The sequence below is a fragment of the Thalassophryne amazonica genome, chromosome 22 (assembly GCF_902500255.1).
Source record: "Thalassophryne amazonica chromosome 22, fThaAma1.1, whole genome shotgun sequence".
NCBI lineage: Eukaryota > Metazoa > Chordata > Actinopteri > Batrachoidiformes > Batrachoididae > Thalassophryne > Thalassophryne amazonica.
The window spans coordinates 20,672,643-20,692,006 of NC_047124.1; the positions used below are offsets into that span (position 1 = coordinate 20,672,643).

At 40.0% G+C, this 19,364-nt stretch overlaps 1 protein-coding gene across 2 annotated transcripts in view; it reads right to left on the reverse strand.

The window, feature by feature from the left end:
• LOC117503858 (copine-8) overlaps window positions 1-19,364 on the reverse strand; it is a 141,759-nt gene that overhangs the window by 68,066 nt on the left and 54,329 nt on the right. For both annotated transcript variants that reach the window (XR_004558686.1, XM_034163134.1), the window contains exons 4-6: window positions 18,015-18,118; window positions 13,868-13,907; window positions 4,956-5,032 (exon numbers count right to left, since the gene is read on the reverse strand). Coding sequence is in view for 1 of the 2 variants with exons in the window: in XM_034163134.1 (XP_034019025.1) it covers window positions 4,956-5,032; window positions 13,868-13,907; window positions 18,015-18,118 (221 nt within the window). In the remaining variant the exon portion in view is untranslated. The remainder of the gene's footprint in view (window positions 1-4,955; window positions 5,033-13,867; window positions 13,908-18,014; window positions 18,119-19,364) is intronic.

Consider the following 19,364-nt stretch of genomic DNA (forward strand, 5'->3'; position numbering starts at 1 on the left):
CAAAACCAAGTGATTTACTACATTTAACATCCACTGTCTCAATGTTTTGTGTAACATTTGTTAGATTTAACCCAGCAACTCCTTGTGCAATTAATTATGAGATTAAAATATATTATAAACTTTACTTACATAACTGTGGTAAAAATCATGTAATTTAAAGGGTTTTAATCTACATGTTATAGAGTACAGTTGGGCGTTCAATGTTAAACACACTACAATTATTTGTCTGTGCTTGTGGACGCTTCCCAACTTCCTTTTGCTTGAAAGTAAATGATCAATCCCAGACTAGATGTCTTGGATTGAGCTATTGGATAGGGCCATCATACAAACCCAAAAATCCAGGTAATAAACTTGTAAACACAATCCTACTCAATGGTGCTCACAATGCAGGATACTGTATTAGTCCATTAGTCTACTCCATGTGGCTAGAAGCTTCCTGTCACTCACTCACTCACTCACACACACACACACACACACACACACACACACACACACACACACACACCCCTTCCAAAAAGGGGCAGTCTCTTTCCTTTTAATAAATACTGACTGTGTTCCTACTTCTGCACAGACTCAATCACTTTAACTTTTACGACAAGGTCTATAAGGGATGCATGTGTCCGGCACATTCCCATTCACAGATTTCCTACCTCGGTCGCCCCCACCTATTGAATGGCAATTTTGCAAGTGAAATGCAACAATGGACCACCTCTACACCCTTGCAAGGAACCATGAGGTGGCACTAGATGTTGCTCAGCTTGTGCAATGGACTTGTAGAGGGCCTATAACAATGCACCGTGGAGTTATTTTGGAAGTACGTGGTGTCAGGCTGTTGTTGAGAGCAGTCAAATCCCATATGACTACAGGTGTTCACGAATTTCAAGGGCAAAATTTCAAAGCAAGTATTGTCCAGTACATTGACAGCAGGACTGCATCACTGCCTTTTGAAGATGAACGTCATTCTGTTGGGTCCTTTGGAATGTAACCTCATCTGAGCGCTGAGATGTTCTGCAGCTTATTGTGAGGTGGCCTCTAAATGTGAATGCATGACACTCTGCAGAAACAGAGTTTGTTGTTGTTCCATCAGAAGATGAAGTACTTAGTCTTGTTGTTCTGCTCTGAAGTAAGGGGCAAAACTCAACCATTGAAGTCAACACAGATGGGTAGATATCAGAGTGAAGGTTTGAAGGTTTTCGTAATACAAGCATTTCTCCCAAAGTAGAAAGTTGCTGGCTTAGCGGTTAGCACTGTTGCCTCACAGCAGGAAGGTCATGGGATCGATTCCCACCTGTGATCTTGCTGTGTGGAGTTTGCTTATTCTGTACCATGTGGGATCCCTCTGGGTGCTTCAACTTCCTCCCACATCCACAGTCATGCAAGTTAGGTAAACCTGAAACTTTAAATTGTGGGTGTAAATGTGTTTGTTTTTTTATTTGTGTCCCTGCAACAGACTTGCGACCTGCCCAGGGTGTACCCTGCCTCACACCATATGACTGCTGGGATAGGCTCCAACCCCCCCCCCACCACCACCTTTCCCTGTGACCCTTAATTTGAGTTAATTGGATGGATTAACAAATAACAGCTAGTACTAATTACACTGCATACATTTAATTTTAAAACTCAAAAAATACAAAATAATATCAAGTGAGAAGCGAGGTACACCCCGGACTACTGGCAGAGGCGGAGCACAATTTTGCACACATACATACATACATGTGCACGAACAGGTGTCGTCTCGCTTGCTGTGTCCAAGGGGGAAACGTGCAGCTACAAGCACCACGGTGATTACAGTGAAAATGGAAAACAGTGACGAAAAACTGTGGTACACACAGAGTGGAAAAAGACACAAAATGCAAATACCCACACCCAGGTTGCCAAGTTTTTGACAGTACTTGGCAGAACCCCCAATCCTCTTCCAGATCACAAGGCTCACCATGGTTTCCAATGAACAAGCGAACCGAATTGAAAAGACATGACTGAAAATACAGTACGGCAAGTGGGCTTCAGTCACAAGAGAGATAAATCTGCGATTTGAGAGTTGTGAAGACACGCCCCAATTTATCAGGCTGCAGTTTAAAGGCAAATAAAAATAAATATCTACAAAGTATTCATCAAATTGCCAAAATCAGCCTGAATGAACATCTGCTCCTGTTCCTTCATTGAAGGAACATGAATTAACCATCTCTCAAGCCCCGCCCACCTCCTTTCTAGCATATTCAAATTTGGGCCTGGTTGTGATTGGCCTTTTCAATTGACGACACAGCAATTCAAGTACATCTGCGATCTGAACTCAGACTTACGAAAGGAAACCAGTCCCCATCAGCAGAATAATGCTGAAATAAAAGTACTACAATATAAAACATACATTACAGTACTTTACCAGTGAAATGTTTGGACACAGACGCTAAACTCAAGTGCACATGTGCATGAAATGGTCATTACTAATTACTATAAATTGGCATTATTATATTATTCAAATTAATCTCAAGGTCAAGGTAAATTCATCTCTTTACAGAACCTAAAATTTCAATTTTAAAGTGGTAACCCATGGGGTGGTTACTTCTTCAGTGTTAAATATAACCATTCATTTTCTTTACTGACTAATTTTTAAGGCAAGTTCTATGAAGAGGAAAACTGGATCCTGGTAGACAACACAATTAATTGCCTGGTGGGCATCTGACCACTGACACAATGATCTTGACCCAAATGATTGATTGTGCTATGTTTAGTCCAAATTTGGTTGGCAAATTCCAGTGTCAACCTAAATCCAGATTGGTAGAAACCAGATAAAGGATCAGACAGGAGTACAACAAAAAACAGAGATAGATAGGACCTTGGCCCCAATGACAGATTTTTAGGCAATTCAGAAACTGTCCTTATAAAAAATTAACATTCCACCTCAATGACCGTCACCTTTCCTACAACTAACCCTTTAAGGGTTGACTTTCATCACCAAACCAAGATTGGTGGAAATCGGTCAAAGGTTCTGAGAGGAGTTGGGGATCAAATTAATGACATTTGGATTGCACAACAAACCCAAATCCTATATGCATGCATGGCCAATTGTGAAATACTCAAACTATTCTATACAGTTTTCATTACAACACTGTCGTTTTGTGGTTCATTGTTTGTCCTGTAGGTGCACCCTTCAACGCATTCGTGTTACTGTAATTCAAGCTGAGTACTATGTTGTGTGTGTACACAGGTCCTCAGTTTGGTTTCCTCGGAAACAACAAGGGGGGAAAAAGGAGGATTCTATGCTTGAGTCACTCCAATCACATGGTAGCAGGTACAATTCTTGACAGCAAATATAAAAACACTTTCTCATACAGTTCAGGGCATTTACTTGCATCCACTGAGACTAAGAGTTGAGTCCTTGGTTCACCTTATCTGAAGAGCAGTTTAGTCAGACGTATACCGGCCTTTATTCCAAACAATAATAGAGACAAATGTATGAGCTTTTAGCACACAAGAAAAATGAGAATGTGTGTCATCACAAAACAGTTTCAGGTTTATTTCTGATTATGTATACGGCTAGTCGTAATGACCAATTATAGACAACCGTCACAAACCAAGCTTGAAGTATTCTCCAACTACAAATAACAGAACGTAGCCTAGAATGACTTGAAGCCTTTAAAAAAAAGATGCCACTGAGGCTGAACCCTCCTCCAATGATCTTCCGAATTACAAATTATTCTTCATCACTGAGGACTTGAGTACTAATACCATTCCAAGCCACTATTCCAAGACACTGCTGCACTGACTGAGAGTGTAAATGCTGAAACAATTGTCATGCTCTCCCATGTCAATGATGATTTTAGACCCCAACGTTCTCAATTTCATACAAGGCCACTTATATTCATTCATTTTCTATACCTACTTACTCCAATCAAGGGTCACGGGAGGGCTGGAGCCTATTCTAGTAGTCATAGGGTAAGAGGCAGGGTACACACTGGACAGGACGCCAGTCTATCACAGGGCCACATACAGACAGACAAACTCAGTAACACACCTACGGGTGATTTTGAAGTTTTCAGTTCATTTAACCTGCATGTCCTTGGAAGTGGATGGAAGCAGGAGCACCCGAAGGGAACCCACTCGGACACAGAGGGAACATGCAAACTCCACACAGAAAAGACCAGGTGGGAAGCGAACCTTCGATCTTCTTGCTGTGAGCCAACAGTGCTAACCACTAAGCCACCGTGCCACCCAAGGCTGCTGACACTTTTACTTATTTTGGGCATTGGCACTATCGTTCAATTCAAGCAGGTGAAATTTCATGTGGCGCATTATTTAAACATCACAATAACATAATGTATGGAACTGATTACAGGTGGTGGTCCAATTTTGGGACTGAACCAATATCCAGTAGCTACACTTCCGCTCCATTCTGTATAAATAGGAAAGTGGAGCTGAATATACCTCAAATCCATTTTGCCAAGCTAGGGTCCTGTAAATTTATAACCTAACAACTAACCAGTATGCAACTAGCAACTTCAAACTGATGCCACGTAAATTTCACACGTCATCGTATTTCCTTCCATCTGTGGTGATGCACACTATAACAAAGGACATCCTCTCATATCTTTCAACCACCTGAATTGCTGTTCCCATGGTTCATGTGGACCAGTGTGTGTAATAAAACCTGTTTTGATATTGTACAAGCATCGTCTGTGCCAATTTTCCCAGAGATGGCATAAATCATAATAGAATGACAGAGACAAAGTTCCTTGTCCTTCCAGTCAACAATCCTTGGGGTAAACTGAAAAACATGCATGTGTAGAATCTAAATAGGGCAACTTCCCAGGAAAAGCCTTGGCCTTGTGCTCTATAAGAAAAACATCCCTGCAGGTTTTGATGGTTATTTTATTTTATCCGCAGTGACCATCAATCTCCATCTGTCAGACAATTACAGTAATATCATTGTACCTCCAGCTATGAGTATGTTTACTCACCCCAGAGGTTTCTCCATGCGACTGCCCAAAGATCCAACCACCTCTCCGAGAGTACAGTAGGCCTGACCCAGAAAATCCTGCAGTGAAAAACAGAGCAATAAGAGAAAAATGCAATCAAAAAACAAACCTGATAAAATAAACTACTCAGTCATAAGGAAAGCTAATTACTATATAACAGAACAAGACAACTCCTTAAACACCTCGGTTTTCAGTGGCAGATAATATCAGCAAGTACAAATTGATCCTGTAATTTCTTACAAACACTCACATCTGCACCTTCTGCTCCTTTGCCACTTTCCTGCCAAATTAAATTATCGTTTCAGACTATATAATGAAATTTTACACTTGATAATGACAGAAGGCCGATCAAAGCGGGAAAAAAGCAAAAAACTACACACACAAAAAAAAACAGTTTATTGCAAAATATGTGTCTAGGTGAATGTGGCACGTTGCACAGCAACAAGCAACGATTAGTCCCTATGATCTCCATTAAAAAGTGTTTTAATGCTAATTTTCTTGCACTGTCCCAGTCCACCTAACTATAAATGGGTAATTCTGCTGTAAGGGAATTACAATCAAAGCAAACGTTTTATAGTAAACAAACATATGGCCAAATTTTTTTGCTGTCAATGTAATTCCATTACCATAGTATTGTCTAAATGGGTACCAGCTGTGGCTGAAGAAATAACCTGCATTGGACTTATGCCCCATACAGGTAGAGTTGTAGACGCTCACCCACTTCATTCTATGGAATCCGGAGATAAGCAGACACATCAACAGGCCTATATGGGACTTACATTTTTTATTCTGTGTTTTAAAGAGGTAGGGATACACTCTGGAGAGAATGGGAATGAAAGTCAGATTGCATACATATGTGTGAATAAGAGGGAGCATGGTGGAATATTGAGCTTACAAAGAGTAGAGGTGGTAAAGGTAGGCGAGTTATATACTTTGGGTCAGCTGTTCAAAGCAATGGAAAATGTGGTAGAGTGGTGAAGTGGACACAGGGTGCAATGGGTGGCGAAGCGTGGCAGAAGTAATATGTGATAGGAAGATAAAATTGTCATTTAAAATATGAATAGTAGTAGTGTTTGTTAATTTGTCAAAAATTGGGTTTTGAAGAGCTTTTCAAACCCTTTCAAATTCTATTCTGGGAACCCTATTAGTGAAGGATGGCATCAACATCCCTTTTCTACCAGGGGGCAGACTACAGACAGAGCCATTATTGGCCAATGTCTCTATTATACTGTTTAATGGCTTCAAGCAGCAATCAAGTAATGAATTCTGTTTGCTCCATTGATTAGCTGCGCCATCTGTTTTTCTGTCTCAATCTATGGCCATTTACCCAGCTTCATATCTATCATACTACCCTCTCCCTCCCTCTATCTCTCATAAAGCCATAGGATCCTTACTATGATATGCAAGTTATACATTAGTTTTGTCCAAACTAGTGGCCAGTACTTCTGAAAACATTTTAATATGATTTTATGACTTTTACTCTCTCCATGATGTGGTAGTTTTTCAGTCACAAATATCCTAGCAACTGTGGATGTTGCCAGCAAAAGAGCTATGATAAAAGGGGCTCAGAATAACTAATAAGTATTTAAAAAAAAAAAACACAAGAGTTAATCTGAAAAATGTATAACTGTGTGGGTGTAACGCCACTAAGTACTGTTCTTAAAAAAAGTTTCCAATTCAAAGTAGTAGAGTCTAGCATTATAAGAAATTAGAAGGACCACAGTACAAGGGTACTTCATAATGTCCTCGCCCCCAGCAGGAAACAAAAGGAGAATGCGAAGGCTCAAGATGTGACCTTCTTCCACAAAGGGATAACAAAGGTGGAACATCAGTGGACCAAGTGCATTGACGTTAACAGGCACTATGTTGACAAATCATACAAGAACATTCTTTCTCCTGTGACTTTTTCTAGGTGAGGCCAAGAACTTTTTGATGAAGCCTGACTGATATATCAAATTTCCGACACCATCGGCCGATATGAGCCTTTCATCAACATAATCACAGTCGGAATTGTTTCTGCCGATGTGAAAACTTTTACTTTACTAAATAAACAATGCAGAAAACCATGTTTGCTGTTGGAAATGGTGTCATTATGTAGTGTCCACCAGAGGGTGCCCCAAAGGCATTGTTTACAATACTGTCAAGCATAGCTGGGACCTCCATCACCCCTTTGTCACATTAGCTACAAGAAACAGGGGCAAAGGGACCCGTTACTAGTCATTTTCAAACAGACTAGACATTTTACAGGGACAAGAGACAAATCTTCACTATGCTGCCAGCTAGGCGGGGCCAAAATGCTGAGTGATGTGACACAGCAACTGCCAATCTGAGTGAAGGCAGCCTGACGTATGCTGGTTATATTTACAGTAACTTAATTTACTATATTTTACAATAATAAAGTTAATCTTAAAACTGTAAAACAGCCAGACTCTACTTTTTGAAGTACCCTCGTAGCTGAACCAAAGTCCAAAACAGCTGATTTCCATCCCTATATCGTGATGTAAAAAAGAAAAAAAAAAAAAATCATGAAAAAAAACTTGTGGTTCTGTCAATTTATACTTATCAAATTTATACAAATTTTACTACAGGACACCTTGTCAATAACCAGGCTGCAAGCATCGAATAGAGAAATAAATGTTTTTACATTAAATGATGGTTTGTTTCTTCATAACTGCTGTGAAAAATTATTTTGATAGTTTTCTGTTTTCAAATGGAGTCTGCAACGACTCGGTGGAATCTCATTCAAACTTTGTAATACAATAATACAACATGGTGGTGAGAGTTACAAATGAGTCTACTCTGTATAAACAGTACACTGGCGATAATCCAGTTTTAATTGCATCAGTTGTCTGGAATCATGTATATTCATTGTGTTTTGGTCTTTTCCACTGTAGAGACACAATGACAAAGAAACTGAGGAAACACAAATTGGGCAATTTAGAAATTGTTTTGTTATTTTGACTATCAAAATGTCACTTCAGCAACAAATACCTTTTCTAGAGTCCATATTTAACATTGTATATACACTACGCAAAACCAAAAGTGTTGCGTTTATATTTTTGTTGAGTATATATATATATATATATATATATATATACTCAAAGATCTAAAACTTTTTCCACATACACAATATCACCATTTCTCTCAAATATTGTTCACAAACCAGTCTAAATCTGTGATAGTGAGCACTTCTCCTTTGCTGAGATAATCCATCCCACCTCACAGGTATGCCATACCAAGATGCTGATTAAACACCATGATTAGTGCACAGGTGTGCCTTAGACTGCCCACAATAAAAGGCCACTCTGAAAGGTGCAGTTTTATCACACAGCACAATGCCACAGATGTCGCAAGATTTGAGGGAGCATGCAATTGGCATGCTGACAGCAGGAATGTCAACCAGAGCTGTTGCTTGTGTATTGAATGTTCATTTCTCTACCATAAGCCGTCTCCAAAGGCGTTTCAGAGAATTTGGCAGTACATCCAACCAGCCTCACAACCGCAGACCACGTGTAACCACACCAGCCCAGGACCTCCACATCCAGCATGTTCACCTCCAAGATCATCTGAGACCAGCCACTCGGACAGCTGCTGAAACAATCGGTTTGCATAACCAAAGAATTTCTGCACAAACTGTCAGAAACCGTCTCAGGTAAGCTCATCTGCATGCTCGTCGTCCTCATCGGGGTCTCGACCTGACTCCAGTTCGTCGTCGTAACCGACTTGAGTGGGCAAATGCTCACATTCGCTGGCGTTTGGCATGTTGGAGAGGTGTTCTCTACACGGATGATGCGAAGGAGATGTGTTGCACTGCATGAGGCAAATGGTGGTCACACCAGATACTGACTGGTATCCCCCCCCAATAAAACAAAACTGCACCTTTTTTGAGTGGCCTTTTATTGTGGGCAATCTAAGGCACACCTGTGCACTAATCATGGTGTCTAATCAGCATCTTGGTATGGCACACCTGTGAGGTGGGATGGATTATCTCAGCAAAGGAGAAGTGCTCACTATCACAGATTTAGACTGGTTTGTGAACAATATTTGAGAGAAATGGTGATATTGTGTATGTGGAAAAAGTTTTAGATCTTTGAGTTCATCTCATACAAAATGGGAGCAAAACCAAAAGTGTTGCGTTTATATTTTTGTTGAGTACTGAGACAGTGACAATTTTTGTAATTTTATCACTATACACCACCACAATGGAGTTGAAATTCAGTCAAATTATCCATCTAGATTTACATGAAATGTACTGTACTTACAAAGCAGAAACAATCCACCTGTGAAATCCAGGTGGTACTTGGTGCCACTTTGACCAAATACCATTTATTTGGGCATCCCACAGTAACCACTCATTTAATTCCAGTGGTAGCAAATGATTCTTCAGAGAGACCCAGCACCAAAGACACACAGTCATCATTTTACTTTATCAGTTAGAGTCCAAGGTCTGTATCTTGGCAGTGGGTGCGAAATACCTAACACAATGAAAGCAAATCTATTTGATGCATCTCCAGAAACACATTGCTATTCATTGGTGGGATATATCACTGCAAACCAGCTAGATGATGGAGATGCACTGGAGTCTGGTGCATTACTATTCAAGGGATAAATACAGAGGTGAACACAATGCATGCATGTGTGGAATTGGCAAGAGGAAAACACAAAGTTGGGTCCATAAGTATTTGGACAATTTATAATTTTGGCTCTTCATACCACCACAATGGGATTGAAATTAAACAATCACGTGCTTGTAGTGTAGACATATCTAAACCTGTTGTTTCTCCAACCAAAATTAAGAAGAAGAACAACAACAACTGTCAGGTCACTGAGGACATTAATGATTTCTGACTTGAAAAGCAAGCAGCAAGAAGTGATGAAATAAGATTAGTGAAGGCTATATCTTGTTTATTCTCTCCATCACCTACTCATCTCCACCTTTCCGTCCATATTTCACACTTGTGCTTACTGGGTTCTGAGGTGTGCCTATAAGCTACATCTCTTAGCGGAAACACCCTGTAATGGTTGGGCTCTTCAACCTCAACGCTCCCCGAGACCTGCGCTTTGTCTCTCTCCCCTTATATGAGTTTATTGATTTTGAGAAAGGAATGCATGGACGTCAGCCGGAGTAGGGGAATGGAAAAGAAAGTGATGAGCAGCAGGGTATCACTTCAATTTATTTATACAGTACAAAATCACAACATAAGTCGCCCCAAGGTGCCTCACAAGAATAAGGTCTAACCTTACCCACCTCCACAGGGCACATGAACGTATCTATTCCAACAGACTTCAACAACAGATGAATTAACACAATGGTTGTGATCCAGTCTCGCCGAACGTGATGAACACTCAAAAAGACCAAGAAGCTAAAGCTGGAGTGCACGTCAAGCTTTGTCAAACTGCATGAAGTGGAAAGAGGAAAGCAAAGAATGATTACAGATTCCTGAGTCAGTTTACTAAAACACCTAATATTAATATGTGTGGGCTTATGAAGCATTTGTTACTTTAAATAAAATGCATGGGCGCTAGGTCATGTGCTTCATAATTTAATCTCTGGATTCCTAGCAACAGCCACGAAATGATAAACAATGTTTACAGAAAGCATGTAGAACTACAACTAAAAATGAATACTAAGGACACAAAGTAATAAAGCGCGTAATAAAGACCCGCTTAATTCCACTTAATCACACAGGAGTGCAGGGTGCAACGCAAGCACAGTTGGAATTGTCCACTTGACTTGCACTCACCTATCCGCACATGGGTGTGCTGGTGTAACCCTACAGTCAAATTAGCTACAAGCAACAGAGGCAAAGTGACAAGTCGTCATTCATGTTCAATCAGAGCGGGCCTTTTGCCGTGACCAGACACTGCCTCCAACTAGGCGGAGCCAAAATAGATAAGAAGTCTATTTTATGTGAATGTTGAGTGGTGTGACAATCAGAATGAAAAGGCAGAAGGACATCAGCTGGTTGCTCACTCAAAACAAAACAATCCAAGATGGAGGAGTACGCATCGAAACAGCTGGATTTCGAAATAAATCTAATATTGCTGACATTTTTCTCACATATTTTGTAAATGTTAGCGACATAAACGCATCTAAATGTAAAAATTTTGTATGCAGATGATATCTCTGAAGTGATTTACAAGACATCTTATGGAGCTGTTAGCATGCCAACTAGTGATGCAGGAATTTCATTGTGAAAAACTCAGAGACAATGTAGGGTTTCCTTTCCTATTTATAATCTGTCATTAGACATTGTGCACATTGACGCCAAGTAAAGCCTCGGCCCCACCAAATAATAAGCCATGAATAATGAGCCACACGTGGGTGTGTCAGCGATTACTTGAAGAATGAGCCACATTTTAATCTATTACGTATCTGCTATGAAGAAGCCTCTATGTGCCTCTCTGTACCTCACATGTGCCAGGTATCAGCCCCTAATGAGGCACGACTGATCTGTCATTTGAGTCCCGTCCAGCCTCGAATGGCTCGTATCGCCGCATATGATCCATGACAAGCCACATATGATTCATGTAGTGCCATGCAATGCAACGTTGGTGCACGTTTAGGTATGGGTTTGGTCCAGCCCTCCCACACTTGGTCCCTTTAAAGTGTGGGTTTTCAATTCACAGTATCCATTCAAGATGTTGGCATATATTTTAAAAGCAGTCCAAAAATAGATTCTCCAGTACAGTCTGGAGGGTGTGCACCGTGCACCAGGCTGCTGCTCACCTGTGTTCCAGAGTCATTAAACGCACCAGACCAGCTAGATCCGAACCATGGGTTCCTAGACAGTCGCCTCAGCACTTCCTCTCGCTGGCTTTATTTCTTCCGTGGCATTTTCACACCGTGATCCAACTTTTAACTTTGTGTTCGTCCGTTAATGTCTGCAAAATTGCTGTTTTGCGCTCAAGCGTTCTGCATTCCTGGACAGTCGCCTCTGCGCTCCGTCTCGCTGGCTTTATTTCTTCTGTGGCTTTAAACACACATTTGACACCATGATCCAACTTTTAACTTTGTGTTCATCCGTTATTGATTGCAAAATCACTCTTTTGCGACCTGGCGTTTTGCATAAATGCTCTTCTTGAGCGCAAGTCCTTGCATCAGTGTGCACAGAGCATGCCTCATCTGATCCATTAACAAGATATTAAATCTATCATAAACATACTTTTACAGCAGCTTATAAAGAAGAAATGAACATGCAACTGTTTTACCAAGCTATTACAATAAAAAATAGTTACCTTTTAAGCTGTTCCAAAATACATTCTCCACTTCATGGAGCAGGAGAGAGAGGGACCAAAAGGGGCCAGATGAAATGGTTCTCTGTGATTCCAGAAGTGATTCTAGGCGTTTTCAACATCCAAGCTCTGACAAAAAATGATTAATCCGCTACAAAATAATTATTTTATAAACAGCGTCTGGCACACAAAGCAGGTGGAACTGTGTGCAAGAGGGCTGAGCGTCTCAAAAATAGCCTCTCCAGTCCTCATAGCTGCCTGGTGCTCGGATGATGGGCTTTTAGCAGCCTCGTCCTCACCACACACACCTCTAAAATCCTTGTTTGTCCTCATAATAACTTGTACACAAACTGACCCACGCTGTTGTTGCTAAATTTTGAACTTCTTGAAATTAGCACCACGCTCAGAGATGAGCCTCGTTAGCCAAACATTCTGCCTCTAAGAGCCTCTCAGAGCCACTATTCTCCCACGACTGTTGACTATCTCCTCTCGTACCAAAAAAAAAAAAAAAAACATGCTGCGTGGCTCAATATTCACAGAGGAGCCTCTACAGCCACAAACTGCTCCTTCCCAAGTGCAGGACAAACAGACTGAAAAACTCCTTTGTCCTTCAAGCCATCAGACTGTACAACACCTCACTTGGGGGCAGGAGGAGTAACAGGAAGACAGAGGACGGGAAGGAGAGGAACAGCAGTAGCCAGTAAACCAGTTTTGATCGGTATGTCTGGTATTTATATGGTGTATTTGTATTCATATTTGTAAACTGTTTAAATTAATTTTTAAACTTTTTTCCCCCACTTTTGATACTCTGTGTGCTTCTTACCCTGTGTGCTGCTATACAATGCTGCTGGAACCTCAGTTTCCCTGAAGGAGTCTTCCCAAGGGATCAACAAAGTTCTATCCAATCTAATCTAATAAAACGAACTATAAAAGTGATCATTTTCAGGCACTGCATGGAAGTGCGCTCCCGTCTCCACACTAACCACTTACAATTTGGGCCACGTTTCCAGAGTTGACTTTTAGCAAATCAAATGATGATGTATGAACACAGGAATTTGTGCAAAATCTGAATCCTAAACCAGTTTACTTGAAACTGGTCAACTACTTGACACATGTCCCTTACAAACACATATATGAGAGGTCGTGTCCATATTCACACCGCTGAAGTTTAACAACAACAAGCTACAAAGCCAAATGTCCATTACCATGGAAACCCTTTGTGGTGCACGAAGCCTTTCTGCTCATTTGAACTACAGTAGTTAGGACACAGCTATTATTCTTTGCCTGTGCAGATCAAGTTTATCCGGTTGTTGTTGCTAATTACTACTCAGATAATCACAGCGATCCGTGGAAAGGTGGACAGAGGAAACCAGTGTTTATTTGATAAGCTCAATGAACTGCAGGCCGTTGAGGGAAAATGCTATTACAGTACATGGTGCACACAGTTATTGTAATGACCAGATTACTGTTATGTTCCTCAAATGAGACTAATGGGAGATAATGACAGAGATGGCAATCATGCTCACCCGCTGATTCTCGCACACGTACATACAAGAAAATAGAGGAAAATGTGACGCAACAGAAATAAATGTCAACAAGAGTGCTGTGTGGATGGATATGTAAACGTGCTCGTAATTTAATCAAGTTTTGGCGCTCACATGTTTTGACAGGTTGGTGCTCTTGGAGTCAACGTCATACCTGTAGAAAAAAAGAGAGGAAGAGAGAAAGAGACAGTCAGCGCTGCAAAAATCTATAGATGGTGACAGGAGCTCAGCTGGGAACACAACAAGTGTTACTAACAGGGTGAATCCGTAATGGGGCAAAGCAGCTTGTTACGAACAGTCTCACCAGAGACTCGCTGTATTTAACTTTGCAGTACTGAAGGAATCCTCCACTCAGCAACGTCTAATTGGCAAAAACAAATGCTGCACGATGAAGACAGGATGACTGTGTGCATGTAAGAGATGGCGCGAAAAGCCCGTGGTAATTTTTTGCAGAGGTTCCACCACAACCTTTGCAACGTTGGAAGGAAAAACACTACGTCAAAGTTACGATCTGCATATTAACCCCTAAACGTGAATCAGCTGCAAATTGTGAATTTTCCGCAAACCATGAATTGTAAAACGTGAATACTGAAAAAATATCTTCCGAAACGTGAACGCACATCTCGCAAAACGTAACACGATTTGGTGTACCGTATGTGCTTGGCTGAGGAGCCAATGGGGCGAAGCTACCATCTGTGGGATTATGACCGCACGCCTCTCACATTCATTGCATCACGGGGCTTCGCGCCACCCCTCGACTCGCGCGTTACTGTTTGACAGGTGTACGGCCCCAGTCAAACTCTCCACCTGCCACTGTCCACAGAGCGGGTCACGCCCAGCAGGGCCAGGCGCTTGACACAAAAAGTGTGAGTCTGATCAGGGCTCGCCTCCCCAGGGCCCACCTCACTGGGTGTAGTAACAACCCCGCCACCCCCCAAAAAATAAAATATTTTTGTGGAGATAGGGTTTGTAACTGAATGATATTCATGTTTTGGGACTTAGATTTTGCGAGACCTGCGTTCACGTTTTGTAGGATATTTTATTCACAGTTTGTAGAAAAATTCTTAACGGTTTGCGGACATTCGCAGTTTTCATAAATTTTCAGTAACGGTTTGCGGATAATTCACAACTTGCAGCAGATTCACGGTTTGGAGGTCAACATGCATCAACACACTCACACTGCTCAATCAAAATTAAGTAGCAAATTTTATTTTATTGAATTATTTTGGCATTAAACTGCAATATAAAAAATGTCACAATGCAGACTGGTTTTTCAATTTCAACAATTTGATATAAAGATTACACAAATCAAAAATAAGTAATGGCATTTTTATGAGGGGGAAAAATATTTTATGGTTAATTTGGTGGCTACTGCCATCTTGGCTTTCACTAATGCTGTAAGACAGATCCATCATGATAGGAGCACTGCAATGCAAAAAGTAATTTTTCAGTAGGTCATTTTGGAGGTCATCTTGGCAAATGACCACCATCTGGCCAATTGACCAGATTTGTTCAGTACCATCTTGGGAATCAACATGCCAGATTTGATGCTTATACCAGCATTTGCACAATTTTGCTGTAAAATTGATATTATTTGCTCAACTAACAAAGACATCCCTGTAATATATCAGTATTAATAAATGAATGAATTAGCCCAACTAAAACAATTACAGTCATATTTGTCTCATTCAAACTTCCTTTAAGATGCAATCAAATGACACAGAAATGCATCATAGGCTTTAAAAGCTTCAACTCCCCTCACTCCTATACCAAATTTTAAGAAATTTATTTATTTATGTTTTACTAATTCTGGTGACAAGCTTACAAAACACACTCCTGTATCCATCCTGACAAACACACACACCAACGTGTTTTCACAGATAAAGTTGAGATCCCAGTTGGACTGTCAGTGTGACTTCCTTATTCGTAGATTAGAACATAATTAGTCTCCTGCTAATAAAATAAAGCCATTTAAATCCACTCCTAATTCAATAAGGAATGCAATTGGAGAGCAAAGTGAGAAAGAGAATCCCCTAACAGGCATGTTATGACTCAATAAATTTAGATTTTAATGAAGATCAACTGTGTCTTCCAGATGGCATCATGACATATCACAAATTGGGACTCATTAATATAGCAGACTGGTACAGAATGGATATAAAACACACCATGAACCTTGACTGATACAAAGGCGTAAAATTCACGGCCAGAGTGCTTGCTTTCACGATATGTATGCCCGTATGTCTTTCTGAAGCAGATGAGAAATGTATCATCCCAGGAGTGACAGCATGAAATAGTCCGTAAAGGTCAATAAAGATGTCAACAAAATATAGCACTAATTCTTAAAAAATATTCAAATTAGAGTATAAGTAGAAAACTGATAAGAATTAAGTAAAGAAACCATTGGCACCTTTCAGCAATTATCAGTCGCCAAACATGATAAAGCTACTGTGTGTAGGATTTAGTGTCATCTAGTGGTGAGGATGCTAACTGCATTAATTAATTGCAATTGCCACCACTGGTCATGATTTTGCTTCCCCTTTACATTTTCATACATAGGGGAGGAGAAACCACTGATGCCTTTTCCCCCTGAGTCTTCCAGCAACATGGTGACCTACATAAGGGGATCCCTTCTGAGGTTGTTTATGAAAGCGTACTAACACACTGCTGAAGGTAATTACACTATTACACTAATAAACTGATGATTATGAATGCTATATTCCATTTCTGCTAATAAACACCCCTAAATCCTACCCAACGTGGCTTTAAAAACAGATATTGAAGGTTGGAGCCTTTACAAAGAACCATTTTTTGGTCTCAAAGAAATGCTTTAATTGGAAATGCACTGCTGCTGGCCATGCCCACTCTCCAAAATAGGCATTTGGGCACAGGGCAGGACCAGTGTATTAGCTCTTGAATCCATTTCTCTCACAGACTTTGTGGGCATGTCAAACTGAGCAACCTGGAGTTCAAATATGAACCTCTGCTACATAAGTCACGGGAGTCTAACTGAGTTGTTTCAGGTGTAAAATGTGCTTATAGTAGTGTAGTTTCTCCATGCACACAAACAAAAGTGCAGGACATTGAGGATTTTTAACCACAACCATATTTTACTGAAAAAGGTAAATTAAGACAAAAAAATTATTTTGCATAATGTTTCCCCTTTAAATAATGTTGCAAGATAATGCAGTATAATATGACAAAAACTAAAGCTACATATCTGACTAAAAGAAAAGGCTATATTGACTTTAAAGGAAAAAAAATCTCTTAAATCTTCAAACTAATGTTCAAATACTGAATTTACACATCTGATGAAAATGCAAGATTGTGGTTATTTTCTGTATTGTATTACGATTCTCTCTTTTATGACTACTTTCAGTTCTGCTTGACAACAAATTATTCCTGTAATTGCTTTTCAAAGCAATATAATTATTCGTGTGGTGTGAATGAATGGCAATCAAGTAGTATTAAATTATGCAATTTCCTGATCCACTCTAAAGTTATGGAAATTCAGTCAATTAAAGAAGAATGGGAATCCCTTCTGTAAATCAGCTATCATTACTGAGCAGTGTTAAAATGTACAACAGTAAAGGACAGAAAGCTATTACAAAACCAGCAGTTGTCATTGCAAAGCAATCAAATTCTGAAGGATTTTAACAGCTGTTTATTTTGGTGTTACATGTCTGACTTTAATGGTGCGAGCAAGAAGATATTAAAGGTGTAATCCCTTGTGAATTTTTCAGAAAAGTGACTAACTTGTCTAAATGGTGAAATGTAGTTATTAGAAAATATCTTAATGTCTGTGGTATAATCTAAAAGATTACAGATCATTTTACTGTATTTATTTTGGTGATATTCAATGTTATGTCATGCCTCATTGCTGTATTTAAACCCAGGTGGGTCAAAATTCTAAACCGTTTCCAGACAAGGTAAATTTTGATCATATTGGCAGTGTAAGATTGTGAATCTTTTATTTGAATACTAAGAATTAAAATAACAGTGATGAAGGCAAAAATCCAATTTTTGACTTAAATCATAGACCACAAGCTTTAAAAAACACTTCTAGTCAGTGCAAAAAAAAAGAAACAATTTTTATCATCAATTTAAGATACTAAGCACGAAATTATTTGTCAAAAATGAAGGATTTAGGGGAAAATGAGATGTTTCTGGCACTGTCATAAAGATTACAGGCTACCATATTTGTTGGCAGAGCAATTAGTGTCAGAGTGACAGGCAGGCCCACAGACTGGAGTTTACTTACAAGTCAAACCGGAGGTTCTGTCTCTCTTCAAAGAAGTAGTCCAAAATAAATTTCCGCACAAAGTCTGGGTTTAGTGTGTTGTCGATCACCTCCGTCCTTCCAAACTGTGTGAAGAAATTAAGAGAAAAGAAAGAGGGAGATGAAAAAACACCAATAAGAAAACCGCCGGAGGAGTTTCAAGGCAAAAATCATGTCTTGTATTCAGTTTATTGCTCTTTAATACATGGTGCACCATAAAGTCAGATTGATGTCTCAAATCTACATGAATGGATGAAAAGGTATGCAAGTGGACTCATCAAACCTGACAACTTTGATCTAGCAGATGGTTTCTTTTAAAAACATTAATCACGGGCTAATTTTTTTCCCCAGAAGACACATCAGGGAAGAGGATGCGATTCCAAGACTTTTTGCAGCTTCACAGTGATGAATGCTGAGCAGCTGAAGTATCAACTCAATGGGGGTGAGGAGGGTCACCATGTGGTATTTAACCAGGCCTATTAATAATGCATGCTGACGACGGGCTACTCACACCTCTGAATAAACTGACAGTGACTGGAGATGCGAGATTTTCCCGCTCATTTGCATTCATGAATATTTATGACTGTGAAACCCCAGCGAATGCAGTACATTCATAGTACATGAATGCATGTGCGAGTCTGTCGAAAGTGCAGCTGCTTATCACTAGTAGAGATTTATGAATAAAACAGAACAATATCATTCAGATTACATATTAGAAAATGGTTTACAGGTATTTTTTGAAGGACTGTTTTCAGCTTTATGCATCCGACCTTTTTTTTTGTTGTTTTTGCATTGGACAGTCGAGCTGTCATAATCTGCTTATTTCGTTGTTGTGTCATGACACAAATTCCATAGTCGCGGCTATAAAGTAAAAAATATAATGCAATGCTAAAATACCCTTGGCGTATCAGCATAAAATAGGAAACAGAATATGACCTTTTGACCCCTTAAAATAGGCCAATGTTAGCCATCTTTGAACTTGTCCAAGGTCTGTGTCCCAAGAATGCTCCCTGTGAATTTGAAGACGCTGGCAGCAACAGAAATGGAGTTATGCTGAGCACAGACAGAGGGACGGACAGACGCAAAGTAGGCATGTGAATCTTATCACTGACAACGATTCAATACGCAACTTGATACACTACCAGCGATACGATACATATAGGTAGTGATACATGACGATCCTGACGATACGATGTGATTCGAGTCACCCCGTTCCCGATTCGATTTGATATGTATTTGATGCCGATTCAATTCCTCACAATGTGATACGATGCGATTTGGTGCGATATGATGCAATTCAACATGATGCAAAGAAATTATACCAAAAATCTA